Source organism: Fragaria vesca, linkage group LG2 (genome assembly GCF_000184155.1).
Source record: "Fragaria vesca subsp. vesca linkage group LG2, FraVesHawaii_1.0, whole genome shotgun sequence".
Taxonomy (NCBI): domain Eukaryota; kingdom Viridiplantae; phylum Streptophyta; class Magnoliopsida; order Rosales; family Rosaceae; genus Fragaria; species Fragaria vesca.
This window is the reverse complement of record NC_020492.1, coordinates 25,865,833-25,884,272: the sequence shown is the minus strand read 5'-3', so window position 1 is coordinate 25,884,272 and position 18,440 is coordinate 25,865,833. Positions and strand designations below refer to the sequence as shown.

Genomic DNA, 18,440 nt, shown 5'->3' with positions numbered 1-18,440 from the left:
GTCAACAAAAATGCAAACTATAAGGATAAATCCAGACCTTAAATTTTTGAATTTCGTTGCAAGCATCATTTGATTAATGCCAAGTTTTTAAGGAAAGCTGAAACCCTGGAATTCATATAAACCAAGTGCAATGAAATCCAAAGAAAAAACCACAGCATAATCAATGCACTACAATCCAGAAGTGCATTCCTCGCCTATGACACTAACATGATACTTCGAACCAAAGAAAATTGTTCAAAATTTCATTGTAAACTTAAGCTATTAAGCAATAACATGATTCCAGAAAATGTAAACTCCGATTAATCACGAACACTTATCACAACTCAGAAATTTCCTATTGTACAGCAGTCAAAATTGAAGCAAATGCAAAGAGTATATCTCAGATAAACTATTCCAGTGCCTAAATTTCTGGATCGAAAGACCTGTAAAGGGAATATGAGACAATCAGAGGTCCTGCCACATCTCCCAAAACACAACCTGCAAAAAAGCATGCACATTGCAGCAGGGTCATACACATGTAAGAAATATCAAAAGAAGCAACAATAATAGATCACTAAGGTAATGAACTTACCAACCCACTGGCCAGTTGAAGGGTGGAAAAGAGTGGCACCAATACCTGCCCCAATCGAAGCAAAAATCAGTGACGCACCACACTTGAGAGTAGTGCGCCCAACCTTATTCCCAAGAAGTTTAAGCCTTTGTGCTGTACCAATTTCATCAATATCTTCAGTAGAGTTCATCATTCCATAACAAGTTCGGTAGATATCAATGCCAACTGAGATGATCCAAGATGCTGCAATGGCCAGACAGTGTCCTGCTCAAACATGCATGCACATCACAGTGAGACTGAAACTCAAGCCGCCACCAACAATGATGAACCCATATTATCTTTAATATAATATTTTCTCAGGATTCGTGAATTGAAATTTAACCTCTCATAGTTGTTTTGCTAACACTGAAGAAGAAAACATAAGTTGGCATTCTTCTTCCAGCTTTCCTCATGGCAGACTTTGAGAGATCTGTTGTCAGATATTTGGAAAAAGAAATATTGAGAGTCCATTTATATCTATAACTTTTAATAACAATTAACTTTATCTCTATGATCCTTTAAGAGTTGTATTGACTTATACTTCTCATATGAAATTATCTTTGAATTGATTCTGGAAATAAATTACCTTTCAGAAGTTTCCATGCCATTCTCTGTGACACATAATAAACAGAAATTTTTTCTAGTATCCGTCTAGTGGTTGTGACAGTTACCTGCAGTGAAATGCAAAACATAAGTTATGAAACTTGGTCACCATTAGCTACCAGCTGACTTATATACTTGATAGGCAACACATCCAACTAAGAATCCTATCAATGTGTGCTCTCCATCACAGAAAAACTATTGATCCCAGCTTTGGCAAAATTGAAGCAATAAATGGTGGTTAAGATGCTAACTGAAGCTTTGGCAGCTAATTGACTTTCGCATGCCAAATTTCAGGCCAATTGGAGCTGTTCCAACTATTTGCTTATCATTAAGGTTCATTTGGGAAGCTGAATCTCCAGATAATTTTTTTTATTTTTTTATTATTATTATTATTTTTTGTAACAGGCAGTAATTATTATCTGCCAAAAGCTATAAACAGAAGGGAAAACATCAATGGACAATATAGAGTGGTAAATCATCTGGATGATAAGTCGACAAGCTCATCACTTTTCTAAAAAACAAAAAACAAAACAAAATAATTGCTTGGTGATCACATTGGTTCAACAATAAATATGGCTTATTTGGTGTTCATCTCATCAAACCAGCAGATCTGTAAACATTCACAAATAAGAGAAAAAATGCTGAAACCCAAGATTTAAGGAATTTTCTGTGGTTACTTATCATCCAAAGTTCAGACTTAAGACAAGCAGTGCATATGATCACACTGACTATTCAAGATTCCTAAGATATGTGAATTATTTTTTTAGTCATCGGCAGAGATAACTTCAAGTCAAAGTTGAGAGCAACCAAGTTTAAATGGAGATAAAACAATTTTCAACCAAAAGACACTATTCAGAGATGCCATGGAACTAATTAAATTAAATGAAAGACATCATGTATGATGAAATGTAGTTGACAACTCCAATAAACAGACAATAATGACAGCAGGAAAAACCACTTACGTCACGTGCAATTTGCTTTAGTGATTTTTTTAGTGGAACAACGTAATCTACACGTTGTTGTTCTTCAGTGTCCTCCAGGAAGTCCTCATCGTCTGATTCCAAGTTTGCACGAGGCTCCGCAAGAGGTAAGAAGTTTATTAAAAACGACCTAAAAGTTGTCAGAGTAAAATTCTTCAATTCGAAAGCTGAGAATAGAGGCTTTAGCTCGACTGGATATTCCTTGGCACCGTAACTCACAGCATCATTCTGAAATATTTTTAAGGACGCACTCCGTAAATTAGAGATGTAATCGTCCGACAACGTTGCTCCAGCATCGCAATACGCCACTGGTACCCTAAAATTACTGTTTCACAGTACTAAAAGGTTAGTGAGGGCCAAACATCAGCCAACACTAATCTTCAGACTTCAAAAAATTAATAGACAAAGTTCCGTAATTTCATGCCACAGAAGATACAAATTAGAACCTTATTATAGATATGCTGTTCTTCAAAGTTTATATAATGAGTTCAACAAAGAATAAACACAAGCTAAACAGTATGGACATGAAACACAATAATCCAAAATAAATTTTTTGTAGAATGTATAATCCAAAAGAAACTTGAAGTTATAATACTCTCTACATCAGAACAATAATCCTACATAATCTACTGCTTCATCTTCAACCTAATAAAATCCAATAATCCACAAACAAATCAAACACAGTCGAACTAAAACAATCCTGGATTCCAAAAAGTTCACAACCTTTCTGTAATGAGCAAAATCGAAAAAGTCACATCCAGTTGCTAATCTCAACATAGATAGTTGGAAAGCAAACGAGTTTACCCGAACAAGGAATTGTAGACGTAAGGAGCACCAGCGGCGACGGAGGCGGCGGCGGCGGAAGCGGCTGCTTTAGCGGAGAAGAACCCAGAAGCGTGGAGACTTTGGGAGGTAACGCTTGGGTTTTTCCTCAGCAGATCCAAAACTATAGCTATTCCCGCCATTGGTACTAAACCTCAAAGCTAATCCAAACCCACAAAACCCTCTACGCTTTTGATATTTGAGAAATCGAAAAGATGGGATTTTGGTGGAACCCAAAAGAAAAGATTGGATTTTTGGAAGAAGAAGAAGAAGCCAATCAGTGTAGTAACGATGTCTCGAAGCTCTTTAGTTTTTTTACAGATTTACTTTTGCTTGGGGTTTCTCTATTTATTGACTTTTTCTTCAAGTACAGGTTTATAAAGGTATCCAACCTAACCACGTACGACCAGAACATGAAGCCCCCCACACGTGCGGAACATCCCAAAGCCCGCCAACCTCGAACTCGACAGAATCTGTCTTTCCCTAATTCACCAAAAAAAATTCAAATTCCCAAACGAAATCTACCCAAAAAAACCTGGGGGAATCAGGGATTGGATTAGCAGAGGCGAGAGGGGGTTTGAAGAAAAGGGAAGAATGAACACGGTGGGGGACCTGAACAAGGTTTGGGAAATAAGAGCCCTCAAAAGAAAGGATCGACAAGATGAAGCAACCAAGATGCTCGACAGAATCGCCAAACAGGTCCAACCCATTATGCGCAATCACAAATGGCGCGTCAAGCTTCTCTCCGAGATGTGGTATTTCCCTCTCTCTTCTCTTTCCTCTTTCTCAATTGAATGCCACCTGATTGAAATGATTGCAATGATTTAACTATGTCAGTTGCTCACATTGGTCTTCAGTTTCTGTTGGGTTTTGCTTGTTAGTTGCTTTATTTCCGGGTTAATGCGATGTAGGCAAGAACCCATAATTGACTTCAAGGGCTTATTGACCCCATAATCTCAAAATCACATTCAACACCCACAATTCTGCAGCCATTTTTAACCCAATAGAAGAACCCGGGCTTCAGCTTCAACCATTTCCCCAATGCCAATGTAGTTAAAGGATCCCTCACCATGCCAAGCAGTTAGCATTATCAATGATTACTTAAAAGGCTGAAAGAGAAACCGGAACTATCACGGAAAACAGTTTTGTTCCTCCACTTCCCTGAGTACCAACATGTGAATACGAAGATGGAACTCCACTTCAAGCCTCAATACGAAGATAGAACTCTGAGCTTCCATAACTGCCCTACGTGCAGTGAGCATTGGCAGTCATCCAACTAGCCCAGTAAAGAGTAAGGGATGTAAGATAGGAGTTGGAGATGATATTTGCTTCCAAATAAGCAAGGCTCTGGGACAATCTCTTAGTAGATGCAATAGGTTCCTGATGTTACCTGCAAACAAGCGAAAATCATCACTGGTGAGCTTGCGTTGCACTCTGTCACTAATCGTATGAATCCCTGTTATATAAACGCCAAAAAGGGATAGACAATTTGAATAACGGTGGGAAAATCTTGAGAACTGAATAACATTGACTTTAGCAGATGACACTGAAAACCTCCCATTAGCAGTTTAGCAGGTACCAACCAAGACCATATTATCCCTCCATCTACTATCCATACCAGCAGGAATTTTAGTAATTTCAGCAACAGTATTGTCATCAAACAAGTTCTTCTAGATTACGGCAATTTTTTTTATTTTATTTTGGTTAGAATGACGGTATATGAATGTGTCATCACTAATGTCTTCTGTTTCTGGTAATCTTCTTTCTTTTTGGCTTCTAAGTCCAATTTTTTGCTCATATTGCAGTCCAAGCAATCCTTCTCTTCTTGGACTTGGATTCATGGTATTCTTATTATGATTGAATTGATGGAATACAGTCAACTATGTCAATTACTCACATTGGTCTTAATTTGATCCAATTTATTTTGGTGTTGTTTCTTTAATAGCTTAATCTGTATGTAGTTATTTATAGCTGTGCTCCATTTCATCAGCCATCAGAAAGTTATGCTAGCAATGCCTTTCTCCGTGGAGTTGCTAATTTCTGCTGCTCTTGTTATCTACGATCTTCAGAAATATTATTCCTTTTAGATTACTGCAGTTTGTTGATTTGCCAGATAAAGATATGGACCGTTAATGTAACTTTGTATGAATTTTTCACCAATAGTGTCTTATATTTTGGGAATGTTCACTTCAGTGCTTTGGCTATAAGAGATGAAAATCATTTGATGATATTGCAGTCCAACCAATCCTAGGCTTCTTGGGTTGAATGTGAACCGCGGTGTGCATGTGAAGCTGAGGCTGCGTAGGCCGAATAGGGATTTGGATTTCTATCCCTTTGATCAAGTTCTTGATACAATGCTACACGAGCTTTGCCACAATGTTTACGGTCCTCACGATGCCAAATTCTACAAGCTATGGGATGAACTTAGGAAGGTGCTTTTGAGTTCACTGGTCTTCATTATCTTAAGCGTTTATTATTTACATTGGAGTGTTGGGGTTATTAAAATTTCATTGTTTAACAGGAATGTGAGGAGCTGATGGCTAAGGGTGTAACTGGCACTGCGGAGGGGTTTGATCTTCCAGGGAGGCGTTTGGGAAGTGTTACACGTCAACCCCCTCTTTCTTCTCTCCGCAAAACAGCACTTGCTGCTGCAGAAAAGAGAGCTGTTTTGGGATCTTTGATGCCATCTGGACCTAAGCGTCTTGGTGGTGATAGCTCTATGATGGCTGCACTTAGTCCGGTGCAAGCTGCGGCAATGGCTGCCGAGAGAAGATTGCAGGATGATATCTGGTGTGGTTCAGCATTTGCTGGAGCCTCTGAGGATGGTGAATGCAACTCTGTTACATCGGAGGACAATGAAAATATAGATTCAAGTGCAGGAAGTTCAAGGCTTCACAATGGTGCAAAAGCACAATCCTCAGATACATTACCACAAAAAAGGAGTCGCATACCTAATAACTCTTCTTTTCAATCATCCAAAGTCCATTTAGGTTCCGAGTTTGTAGATCTATCCTATGACGACTCAATGTCTGGGTCGATGATGAACTCTGACACGAGATCTCAGAAAAAAAGTCGTGAATCAGAAACCAGTTCATTCCCTCTATCCAATCATCATCCAGAATCTAGTTTTGTGGATTTGTTGGGTATTTCAACCTCTGGGTCTGGATCTAACAACGATGGAACACATAATCCTGAAGAATCTGCTACGTGGCAGTGTGGAACATGCACTTTGTTAAATCAGGTAAGTGGATCTACTTCAGCTGACTCCTCATATTGATACTATAATGGACCTCTATATTTATATGAACTTCATTTGCAAGGGCTTTACTTCCTTTTGGATATACACAATATGTAGTGCATGAAATTTCAGAAACTCTTATTCCTTAAATGTGCACAATCTCTACTGTATGCTTTTAATGTTACAAACTTGTACTAATTCAATTGGTTTGCACATGATGATGGAATACTGCAGCCATTAGCTCCAGTATGCGAGCTGTGTAGCGCCCACAGACCAAAAGATGTTGGTACAAAATACAAAATCTGGTCATGTAAATTCTGCACTTTGGAAAACAGTGTGAAGTTGGAGATTTGCTCAGCATGTGGACAGTGGAGATACTCGCATGGTCCACCAATAGCAACCCAACCACCAAATCTGGGGACTTGAGAGACACAACAACTATAAATGACTTTGCCTCCATTCCTTCAACTTCTTGGTTGTTTTGAAATAGATTACCATTATGTTTTGGCAGTGTCATTTAGTTTGTTATTTGCTGTCTTACTTCTATTAATGGTAAGTCTCTTTGCATCAATTCTGATGTTGGTCTAGATTTCATGTGAAATTTATGTTTTACATCTTAACTAAGCTGCAGATGTTCTCAAAAGGTAAATAAATAAATAGAACATACCTAAAAGCCAACGAGGTAGAGGGAACAAGGTGAATCATATATGATGCATACATTGGCAGTTTAAACTGTAGTGGTACGGTGAATTAGTCTATTATTTTGAACGGGGTGTTTCTTCATTCTGGGAGCAAACAAATGAAACAATACTAACCTCGGGTCTAGAATCAAGGATGAGTTATCCAATTCTGTTTTTAAGAGAATACATAATCTCATTAACTTATTCATGACCAAAAAGCAAGGCACGTATATCATACGAGGTCAAGATACCAAAGTCATACAATATACCGTCAAAACAATATGATAAATGACCCTCATTATAAATGAGCTCGGATAAAAACATACGACAAATGAAATCCAACTCTTATCTAATCCATTTGAGAGGTAATATTAGTCACCTAAGGGGGCTAAGGATCTCAATTGGTATACAACTAAGTAAGAACGTTAGTTGAACATTTTCAACTAAAAGTCATCGATCATAAGTCTAGATAAGAGCACAGAGATTAAGTTATCCCTTCACCCTTGTAGTTAGGGCTAACCTAATTCCTACCAGCCGTAGGGAAGGTGATGCGCACTAGAGGTGCACTTGGCTTCTTTGATGGTTTGGCAACCTTGTTCTTGCAACTTAGAGGTCTGCCACTCATATTTCGATCTTCAAGGGAGTAAAACCATTACAGAAACAGGTTTGCGGCTCTCTATGTTGCACCCAAAAAGATTGGGAAACCACCCAAGTGTGGCAAAGTGATTGATGAACACTGCAAAATCAATTAGTCGATGTTTGAGGGGTCCGCCCAACAATAACGTCTAGGTTGATAGACGGACTGGACCATTGCCAATCTTGCCAAGATTTGGGGCAGCGCCTTCTTTAGTCAAAGCAAAACGAGCCGCGAAACTTGTCATGACAACATCATGAAAACCATAAAAAATAGCACAAAAGGGCTAGAGCGAAGAGGAAAAACTTCGAGAGAGATAATGTAACGCCCCAAATTACACCTTCTCAGTTTAGTCACATCACAGTGCGGCGAGTCTCAAAAAGAGAAATTCAAGACAATTAATGTAAGAAGACATTTAAGAAAAAAAAAAAAAACAACAAAAGCGTAAAAATAGTTTTGAGGTGTAAAATCTTGATTTTTCTCAAATTACTCTTGTTCGCCCAAATCCTGGTACAAGAGATGGCTATGAAGTAACGAACTCAAAGTTTAGCACTGGTCCGTCCTTGGATGATGATAGCGTAAGTGGTCCGGCACTTATTAACTTGGATGAAGAAGGTGCACCTGTTGAAGTCACGTTGAAGTCACCCCAAGCTCTTCAAATGTGCATGCACGCCCTGCAGGCCAAAAAGCTTAAAGAGCTGCTACGAAAAAGTGCTAGCAAGGTGACACATCTCAACTCTTAACTCAAATGAAAAGAATTGCCGACCACCTTAATTATGGAGGAGGCTATACTTGCAACCCGGTTAGGCCCTATAAAGCGCAGCCCATGGGCTGCCTTAAGGCTTAAAATTTTCCCTCATGCCCAGCCCAACCCATTTGTCGACCCTTAGTCTAGTGCCTTAGCAGACAGACTAGGACAATAGAGATTAATATTCTTTTTGTATGTATTATTAAAATTATGTGTTTAAGTAGCTATGGGTATATATTTAATTTATTATTTTGGATTTTAAACATAGCGTTTTATTATTATTTTTGATGAGATTTGTATGAAGCTATCTACAAAAAAAGAGAGCGGCTAAGGTTTCAAAAACTTTGCTCGGGATTCAATATTTCTTGCCTCTCAGCAAAATCAGTCATTCATTCTTTCATTCAATCATGTCTGATGAGGTGGTCTCCTTACGCTTTGCAAACGTCCTTGCTATTTGTGAGGGTGGCCGAACTGCCCTTAAGGTTGCAGCGAATCTTGGTGTCGTTTCGTCGCACTGTTTTGTCATTGGTAGTCTGCTAACAATGAAAGGAGGAAATCATACCCCAAAGCTATGATCGATGGGGACGTTGACAGTTGTATGAGATTTGCAAAACCGGCTTCAGATGCGCTCTCAAGGCGATTTTTTCATTCTAAAGGTTACCATATCCAACGAGAAGCGTCCTGCTCACTAGGGGACCATGGTTTTTTTGTCATTCCCAATTTGTGCTTAGTGATTACGACGGGTTAAACGATTCTTCCAAGATCCGGATCTCGTCCATGCCCGTTTGGGTGGAGATTTTCGGACTTCCTCCCGCTCTATTTAGCAATGAAGTGGTGGAACAGGTGGGTGCCGTGCGCAGGAAGGTCGAATTCATCGATAATATTGGCATCAGGAAAGTTATTAGGGCTAAGGCTCATATCATTCGCTCATTGGCCGATACGGTAAGAGAAGCCTTATGTCCGATGCCATATGAATTTGAAGTTGGTTCTTCAACTACGGTGATGATGCTTTCATTCAAATACGCGCGCACGGTTGGGTATTGTAGGTTTTGTGGCCTACTTGAACACATGTCTTTCGGTTCCGGCCGTCCGCCAAACATCACCGTCGTGCAGGAGGTGTGGGAGTGACAATACGTAGGTGGGGCTCAACTCTGTTACTGCTGCAACATTGAAATTAGTAGGGAAATGGTTTGCCTTAACCGTAAGCCTAACCCTAGCCTGCTTAAACTAGTTTTTGGTTTTGAAATGCCGATAATCCAGCTGAACATGTTCTCTTCGTTTGCATTGGTGAATCCATTCCAAGGCAACTTGTCTGTGTCCTCAGCCACTCAAGGAACGCCACCAGCCTTCTCATTCACCATCTCAGGCCTCTCTACGTCCGAACTAGCACTGCAGCTAGCCAAGTTTAAGTCTCTCGTCTCCATGTGCTTGAATTTAACTATGTTATGGTGAATTAGGGCAACTCCAACCATAGTCTTATAAATTGAGTCTTATATCCATTATAGGACCTCTTATTACACTATTCATATAAGACTCATTTTTCCATCTCCAACAATGAGTCCTATATAAGGTTCTATAGTCACTTTAGTTGATTAAAAGAAGTTTTGGGTGACATGTTTATGAATATTATATTAAATAATATGTTAACCTTATTTTTTGTTTGAGGACAAATTCTCATAATAATATATATATAGTCAACATTACAAACAACGAGTATAGTGGACAAGAACTGAAAAGAGTTCAACCGTAACCTAACTTAATCCAGAAGCCTACATAGCATGACCTTTTAATATGTTAACCTTATTAAGTTAATGAAACTTCACAATTTTTATTTTTATCACAAAATTTTAAATTATTCTTATCATTAAATATAATATTTTAATAAAAAAATAATACATATTAATTTTTTTAATACACATATGTTACAAATTCTTATCATTAACCTAAATATTAAATTTGGCTGGGTTTATATATATTTCTGAGGTGGCAATGACTGTGCTGCTTAGTAGGGCCCACGTGTAAGAAAATTCCAAATGCAAGCTCTCCAGCGCGCGTCTTGTCACCCCTCGTTCTCCTCGCACGCGGGTTTCTTTTCGTCTCCCAGCAAGCGCGTCTCTTCTGTAGCAGCACGGACCCAGCCCAATTTCAGTGGGTCCCGAGTCTTGGTTCTGGAATTGTCTCAGATTTGAGACTGAGAATAGGACTTGGTCATATATTTTCAAAACTAGAACCACCTCTTTTTGCCTGTTGGAGATGAAGAATCCCTAATATAAGACCAAGACTGGGTTTTACACCCACAGTTGGAGTTGTCCTTATGAACCTGTTATTGGGGTGAAACATGAAGCTAGTCAATCACACAGTGAGGGAGTTGCGGTGGAGGTCATACCATACGACCTTGCTTTTATGCCTGAGAAGCACCTTCCGTTTGAGGATGGGAACATTAAGGTTCTGCAAGTAAAAAAGAAGAAGGTTGGGCGACTGGTCAGATCACAGAAAAGCAACGAAGAGGAGCTTTAGGACTAGAAGATCACTGGTGTTGGATAAATCCTCAACTAACATTGATGAAGCTGTTGGTCCTTCTAGGGTGCTGTAGAGGTTGCGACTTCTGGTATTTTCAAGGAGCATGTGATAGAGTCATCTATGGAGTCTTCGATTCTTGCGTCTTCATCTAAAGAGATCGTTTTTGCGTAAGGTGGTTCTGGCTTATCGAATAAGTTAAGTTTTCTATCAGGTTACTGGTTCTAGCTACTTTTGGTTTCAGTCCATGGTTTTTGACATAGGAATTGTCTAGTTTTTTCTAGGTAATTTTGTTTGGTTCAATTCTTTCGTAACTCTTGCAGGTGAACCATGTTCATGTTGTTTTCCTATATTATTATTTCATACAAGACTCGACGTTCCTTGATCGTGAGTTCAAACCTCACTGACATATGTAGGGTATGTAAATTATTAATAAAAAATTAAAAAAAAAAGACTTGATGCCCTTTGATCAAAGTGTTTTATTTAATATTTTAAAATTACATATTAAAATCTATAATATTTTATTTACACTAAAATAAGAAAACCATCCGCCCATCACCATTTGGTATAATGACATCAGTCTCTCCGATGTAAATGTGAGGTCGTGAGTTCGACTCATAATAGACCCATTATTGCATAATTGATAAAAAAACAAAAAAAAACAACCGAACTCAGAAACTACAGCAACCACAACCTACCCTTTCACCTACCCACCGTGAGGAGTAGGATGAAGTAAATCTATCACACTTGGAGGTCCAATATACACATTTTTTGATAAAAATAAATAAACAAATTTAACAATACTCCACCTTTTTCATGTTTCAACTGGTTTCAATAGCTGCACATACACATTTCCAGAGCTCCTCTGCAACTCTCCCAGTTTTCATGTCCATGGCCTTTTCAACAACTCTTTTTTTCTCTCCTCTCCCTTCATCATCTCCCCCTCTACTCCCTCTCTTTCTCTACTCTTCCTTGCACCCACCAAAACAAGCCCAAGCCTTTGTCTTCTCACCCTTCTCTTGAAACCCTCCACCCACCAAACATACCTTCCTCTCTGCTCTGTAAAGCTCTGACCTTTTTAAAAGCTTTAGCGTTTTTTTCTGGCCCAAATGCCCTTTCGATTTTCTTGTTTGCTGAAAACCAGTCGAGGCAAAAATGGGGTGTTGTTCCTCTTTGAAGCTGAGGCTGAGTTGTCTTGAGTATAGGGGGTTCTGATCTGCCTTTGGATCGTCAAATCACAGATCTTTGTGGTTAAGGTCCTTACGTGTGCAGCAGATGATTTCAGGGTAGAGTTAGTTTTAATCAATACATGTATCAATTGAATTGTTTATGCTGGTTTGTAGATAATTGAAACAGTTGGGGTGTGGTTTCTGAGCATTTTTCAGCTGTAAATTTAGGACCTTTGGTGTTCCTGGGGCTCCCTAGGCTTTCAAGCTTTAAGCTTTCTGGTATTGTGGTCTGTTTTATCGTAGACCCATTTTCTCATTCATAGGGGTAAGGTAGTTTAAGATTGCATGATTCTAGCATTTGGGGCGTTTTCTGGTTTGTAATTAGAGATTCGAGTAGGTGTGTGGTGTTTGGTTAGGCCAGAATGTTTGGGAATGAGCACTGTTTTGTGGAATGGAAAGAACATTTTGTTTCCCAGGAGAGGGGCAACCGTGTGGTTCATTATTTCTTGAAGGATTCTGGTGGGGAGTCCATCCTTGCAGTTATAGGTACGGAGAGGAGTGTTAGGCACATGTTCTATGTTGTTGCTGATGAGTTTTTGGAAGTGCACGGAAAGGAAAACTCGGCTAGTTCTAACTACAAATGGAGATCAAGAAGGGAGGTTGTGGATTGGCTTACTTCTATGCTGTCCAAGCAGCATTTACATGGAGATATGTTTGGTATGTGTTGCCCCCTATGTAATATTTACTTCCTTATATGCATTCATGTACCATTGTTAAGATATTTCATAAATTGCTTTAGAGATGTAAGGACCATGATGGATGTCAGAGTAAGGTTTTGATTTTGTGAAACAGCCTGGTATAGATTGATAATTTGGTAACCGATAATTGAAATAGGATATCATTTACGACTTCTGAATGTCTGTGCAAAGTTACTTAATAAGAAACAATATTCATCTACAGTAATTTACTCAATGTGGATTAGCCAATTAAATGTATTTAGTTGATAACAGATTCACTTCAACATGATTCATCACGTGCTTTAGGGAGTCCCGAATATCCAACTAATGCAATTAGTGGTCCTGAGATCCAAGTTTCCAAAGACACGGTATACTTCTGTTGCTATCCTTCAAGTTGTTTATTTTCTTGACTATGCTTTTCAATTCTTGCCTGAGAGTCACTCTAAACATATTATCAGGGCCATCTTGCAAAAGCCTTCAAGATGAACAGTCCAGACATTGTTTGGTCAGGTGTTTCATGGACATGCGGTAAACAGCTCAAGCATTTTCCAGCATTCTGCAGGAATGGAATTAAGATAGAGGTAAGCATTTAATAATTATTTTTGTATAATTTTTGTGTGCATGCAGTAGGGCTGTGCATGGTTAGTCTTCTTGCTTCACACAATTTCATAATTTAAACAGAAATAATGTGATGATTTTCCAGGAACCTGGCAATAACATTAATTAATTTCAATTAAGGTAGTTTTGATAAATAAACGGATAGTTATTATATTTTTCTTCCATATTCTTTATACTGACATCTGAAACCCCTCTGCCATAAAGGATATTTGATTAACATGAAAGCTTTATTAATCGAATAATTAGGGTAGCGACTGCTCGTTTTACTAGTTGCAGTCCTTTTTAGTTATTTTTATTCGTATGTTCTCACTTCTCACCTCTGTCATGTCTAATCTTCTCTGTTACTTTTCTATGCCAAATCAAATGAGGATCTGGAAACCAAACAGAAATCAAATAATTCATTATTCATGAAACAGAAAAATAGTTAGTTATTAATGATTCATGACATGAAAAACATGCAAGTAATGTTTTGTACAGAGGCAAATTAAATGAACCAATCAATCTAGAAATTCAGGAAGATTATCGATCATGACAGCTATAGAAATAATGATTAGTATTTGGGTGGTCTTGTGGTACTTATTTTTGTTCCACCGATAGCCAGAGGAAGGTCTTTCCTGGTATCTTGAAGCTTTCACCAACCTTGTGCTTGCACTTGATGGCAGTTCTGCCTTCTCTGCTGGTTATTGTTGTAGTCCCTCTAGTCCTCCCATGGCATGTCAGATTTGCTCTAGTGTTCAATTACTCTTTGATCCATCGATTCCAAGTCTTGAGCCAAACTTCTTCACCATAGGTTTATAATTCGGGAAATAATGATGGATTTTTTTTGGGACCAAAAAGTCATTTGAGGAAGTGGAGCACGCGGGAAAAGTTTTAGCACGTGGAACTTTTAAATGGCCAGTATCATGTACTTATTTTCCCCACCTTATTTTGATGAAAAAGTCATTCCACTGACTTTCTGTACTTATCTTGAAGTCAATAGATTTTAGATTTTCATTTATTTTCGAGGTAATAACATCATTTGGACTCAAGATTAGAAGCATATTTACTTCACTGCTTGTATACCCTACATTTTTGGGCGTGTGAAATAAGCCAAAGATGAGCAGTAGATCTTTGTTGTGGCAGCAACTTACAGTGCAAACTTTATTGTCAGGCAGTAGAAGTGTCTGTATGGGAAAAAGAAGCAGTTATAGTTTCTGGGATTAGTTGCTGCAGAAACAATCTTAGGTAATTGGCTAACGAGAATGGCATTTCATAAAGAGAAATAAGAATCGGATATTAAAAAAAAGAGAACTAATTTGCCAGAAATGGATTTGTTTCTATATTTTCATCTAATCTGTTGATAGATGGTAGAGAACGAGTGAAATTAGAGACAAAGGGAGCAGGGGTAATTTTGGAGTTTGATGTAAAGTAGGAGCTCCAGTGAAATGGGGAGTGTGATGTTTATGATCATGATCATAGCAGGAAATATTAGATTGTGCGTGTACGAATTGGCCATGGCAGATTACTAATGAACTGGTCTGACTACCAGACCTTTCACGAGATATCAGCATGCCTCCCAAGGAAGTCAGGTGAGATGCTCTAGCATCTACACTAAGGCACAAATTTTTGTTGATTTTGATTTTTTATATGGGAAACTGGAGAGTTCAATGGCATGAAACCCATTTATGCCGCATTTTCTAGGATCACTGTTAGGTTCTTCAATTAACATTGGGTTTATCACTGGCAGTTTTGCATTGTTTTGCATAGGCCGAGGGTTATTACTGTTGGGAGGAGTCAGGTAGCATTATTAGCAGTCCGCCATGGCTTGTTACTATTGTTTCTGTTCCTTTCATGTTAATTATTAGGTTATGTTATGTTTGTTTATTTGCTGTTTTTCTTTTGTGCCGCATGCCGTTCAAATTTTTTCTATTAGCAGAGGGATTGCAAATGCAAAAGGAAAGGAGGTCCTACTGAATAGATAAGATGCTTCTGTTGGACGTGTTCTCTCAAAAATAATTTAATAAAAAATGATCAAGTATATTGCTTTGTCATTTCCAAATAATTTGAATAGATAAGATGCTTCTGTTGGACGTGTTCTCTCAAAAATAATTTAATAAAAAATGATCAAGTATATTGCTTTGTCATTTCCAAATAATTTGTTGTTTAATGGTTGTCAATTCAGCTCTCATTTAAGACGGTGATGTAATCAAACCCAAGAGCTAATTAGAGATTTAGAGAGAAGTAATATTTGAAAAGATTTTATCTATGATCCCGACCCTTGATCTCAACTTCATCAGCATATTCCCTACTTGTTTACCTCAGAGACATTACATTGGCTGAGTCAAGTCTTCATTTCCAGTATAGAAGATTAAATGCACAGAGGTTTTTTTCATGATATAATACTTATTCATACCCTGTGGTCATGCAACACACCAACTGCCTCTTGATGCTTGATAACCTAGGAAAGTACATCTTATCAGAATTGACATATTTGTTGCATGAACTCAAGGGATTTAGTTTAAAGACTACATGGCTTGAGGTCTTTTATAGAAGATTGCATTGATGTGTACCTCTTAGTGTAATTACTAATGCCCCTACATTCTATGATGATATAATGAACATGGTGTAATTACTAATGCCCCTACATTCTATGATGATATAATGAACATGCTATTCAACACACAATACTCCTCTGATTGTTGTATTTTTCCCTTGCAATGTAGATCAAGTCCTTTGTATTCGTCATGGCAAAGGGAGAAAATCGCTATGTTGCTTATATGGAAGATATGTATGAAGACAAAAGGGGTCAAAAGAAGGTCAAAGTGAGGTGGTTTCACCGTAATCAGGAAGTTAAGGGGGTAATTCCTCTTCAAAATCCTCACCCAAAGGAAGTTTTCATCACGCCATATGTGCAGGTCATTAGTGCAGAGTGTGTTGATGGTCCTGCCACAGTTTTAACGCATGAACATTATGAAAAGTGTGTACTTGTGTTTCCTCAGGCTTTATTGGCCAAAGTACATCTTTGCTACAGGCAGTTTAAAAGTAAAAGGGTGAAGCCATTTGATTTGAGTAAGATGCATGGCTATTTTGTTCAGCCGATTCTCTCCTATTTGAGTCCCAACTTTTTACCAAATTCAGAGTGTATGAGTGGTACTTTGATTGGAACAGAAGACAAGTTGGACCCAAGTGACTATGCCAAGCTGGGAACTAAGAGAACTAGAAATGGAAGGCCATGCCAGAGGGTTCCAACTAATCGAAACTCAAACATTGGTTATCTAGACAGGAGGTCGCTTTCTTGGTATACCCCACTATTTAAGATTGATGAAAAGATAGAATTGCTATGCCAAGATAGTGGCATTCGGGGTTGCTGGTTTAGGTGTACAGTCTTGCAGACATCACGAAAGCAGATTAGAGTCCAGTACAATGATTTGTTAGATGAGGAAGGATGTGGCAATCTTGAGGTATTCTTACCACTGATTTATGCTCTTTTTTGTTAATTAGCTCTTTCACATTTCTACTCAGTTGTATCTCAACTTATATTTGGTAGATTCCCAGATGTTGAGAGTGATCCAGCAGTTTTATTAACTGTTCTGTGTTATCTTGATTTCCTATGGTTTGTGAACTTTACTTTTGTGGCTTGACTCTGTGAACTTGTAGGAATGGATCCCTGCTTTTAGACTGGCTAAGCCTGATAAGATTGGCATGCGGCATGTAGGTCGCCCAATGATACGGCCAGCTCCTTCTAAGGAGCAAATGGACCTTCCTCTCGAGGTTGGATCTGCAATTGATGCATGGTGGAGCGATGGCTGGTGGGAAGGGATTATAACTGAATTTGGCAGCTGTGATGATAATTTTCAAGTTTACTTTCCGGGTATGCTTAGTAATATTGAATATAGTTTTACCTTTTTATTTCAATCTCTCTGTTACATTCCTTCTAAATTTTCCTTTTCTTTCCTTTGGGCTATATCATAATAACTGTGGTGCTTTTAGGGGAAAGCTTACTCTTGAACATGGACAAAAAGGATCTAAGAATATCTAGAGATTGGTTGGGGGACCGGTGGGTTGATATAGAAGCGAAACCTGATGTCCTCTCAGCCATATCTTCAACAATTAGCTCTTGCACTAGGCCCTTTGTGTCATCCGACATTGCTAAGGATGTTGCGGACATTGATTGTGGTGATAATACTTTATTGTGTCCTGAACTTCCTTCTTGTTCTAGACATGAAAAGGATGAACTAGGCGCATCTCCCAGTTCTGATCATCTCCCGGAAAAATTGGACTTGGTCAATGATAAGAAGTCACCATCAATGAAGGACATTGGTACTGAAGGTGTTGATGGCAATGACAGTTCTGGTGATATACAGGTTGTCCAAGGTAATGATGACGGTGATGAGAAAGATGACCACAATGGTGTTGATGAGGGCCAACAAGGCATGGAGGTGTTTGAAACTCCAGGGAAGAACCCGAAAGCTGTAGAAATCATGGAAGTGACATCATAAGATGTTGAACTTTGCCTTAGATAGTTGATGAGTTATTGTTGGCCAATATCAAAGTGTCTCACTTGGGATGTCTGTAAATAGTTACACAGATGTTGGGGGAAGCTCACTGCAATTGGAGTTGGTGGCCTTCGGGGATGTACAGTATTGGGAGTAGATCTATAGTTGTTTTGTTCTGGTTTTCAGTGACTTGTTAGAATTCTGATACTTAGAATTAGAAGCTCAGAATTTGGGTCCTTAGATTGTTGTGGTTGAGAAGATGGGGGAGGTCTGGTTTAGCAGCTGATTTCAGTTTTTTCCATCCCAAGTACAGGTTCTTATGCATTGCTCACCGTGTGCCTTCTGAATAAGTCCGTTCTTCCACCCTAGTGCTGTTGTTCATGACTGCGTGTAACTCGCGTCAAAGATGATTCGAAGTCTCTTATAATGTTAAATAATTTTATTTTCTTGGCTCCATGTTGTGTAGAACTCAAACCTGATTCAGTTCTGGAAATTATAGTGGTTAAATAACTTTCCCTTTTGTACGTGTGCGCATCAAATTCTGCAGAAAAAAAAGTACCATGTTATAGGCCCTTTCAAGTACAAGGTTCAAATTTGAAATTGGATTATGAAAATTTCAGTAGACTTGAA

The 18,440-nt window shown here is 38.6% G+C and overlaps 3 protein-coding genes across 3 annotated transcripts; 2 read left to right on the top strand and 1 right to left on the bottom strand.

Moving 5' to 3' along the window:
- Positions 1–221: 221 nt before the first annotated feature.
- On the bottom strand, positions 222–3,338 carry LOC101293551. The gene is made up of 6 exons (XM_004291511.1): positions 2,977–3,338; positions 2,155–2,497; positions 1,176–1,260; positions 933–1,019; positions 572–814; positions 222–477 (listed from the first exon to the last, which is right to left on the bottom strand). The coding sequence occupies exons 1-6, from the start codon at positions 3,135–3,137 to the stop codon at positions 401–403; spliced, it is 996 nt and encodes a 331-aa protein (XP_004291559.1). The 5' UTR covers positions 3,138–3,338; the 3' UTR covers positions 222–400.
- Positions 3,339–3,568: 230 nt separating this feature from the next.
- LOC101293259 lies at positions 3,569–6,743 on the top strand. The gene is made up of 4 exons (XM_004291510.1): positions 3,569–3,749; positions 5,231–5,426; positions 5,516–6,235; positions 6,467–6,743. Exons 1-4 carry the CDS (start codon positions 3,589–3,591, stop codon positions 6,656–6,658), a joined length of 1,269 nt encoding a protein of 422 aa, XP_004291558.1. The 5' UTR covers positions 3,569–3,588; the 3' UTR covers positions 6,659–6,743.
- A 5,441-nt stretch (positions 6,744–12,184) lies between these two features.
- On the top strand, positions 12,185–18,332 carry LOC101292962. The gene is made up of 6 exons (XM_004291509.1): positions 12,185–12,697; positions 12,991–13,085; positions 13,176–13,298; positions 16,038–16,775; positions 16,972–17,185; positions 17,305–18,332. The coding sequence occupies exons 1-6, from the start codon at positions 12,403–12,405 to the stop codon at positions 17,811–17,813; spliced, it is 1,974 nt and encodes a 657-aa protein (XP_004291557.1). The 5' UTR covers positions 12,185–12,402; the 3' UTR covers positions 17,814–18,332.
- Positions 18,333–18,440: the final 108 nt, after the last annotated feature.

What these genes read in the sequence shown, in the direction of transcription:
- LOC101293551 (XM_004291511.1), bottom strand. Translation starts at nt 3,137, where the DNA reads ATGGCGGGAATAGCTATAGTTTTGGATCTGCTGAGGAAAAACCCAAGC. An exon ending in GTCTACAATTCCTTGTTCGG is followed by an intron (nt 2,498 to 2,976) that starts GTAAACTCGTTT and finishes ACTGTGAAACAG; the next exon opens with TAATTTTAGGGTACCAGTGG. An exon ending in GGCATGGAAACTTCTGAAAG is followed by an intron (nt 1,020 to 1,175) that starts GTAATTTATTTC and finishes ATCTGACAACAG; the next exon opens with ATCTCTCAAAGTCTGCCATG.
- LOC101293259 (XM_004291510.1), top strand. Translation starts at nt 3,589, where the DNA reads ATGAACACGGTGGGGGACCTGAACAAGGTTTGGGAAATAAGAGCCCTC. An exon ending in TATGGGATGAACTTAGGAAG is followed by an intron (nt 5,427 to 5,515) that starts GTGCTTTTGAGT and finishes ATTGTTTAACAG; the next exon opens with GAATGTGAGGAGCTGATGGC. An exon ending in CATGCACTTTGTTAAATCAG is followed by an intron (nt 6,236 to 6,466) that starts GTAAGTGGATCT and finishes GGAATACTGCAG; the next exon opens with CCATTAGCTCCAGTATGCGA.
- LOC101292962 (XM_004291509.1), top strand. Translation starts at nt 12,403, where the DNA reads ATGTTTGGGAATGAGCACTGTTTTGTGGAATGGAAAGAACATTTTGTT. An exon ending in TTTACATGGAGATATGTTTG is followed by an intron (nt 12,698 to 12,990) that starts GTATGTGTTGCC and finishes AGTTGATAACAG; the next exon opens with ATTCACTTCAACATGATTCA. An exon ending in TTTTCAAGTTTACTTTCCGG is followed by an intron (nt 17,186 to 17,304) that starts GTATGCTTAGTA and finishes TGGTGCTTTTAG; the next exon opens with GGGAAAGCTTACTCTTGAAC.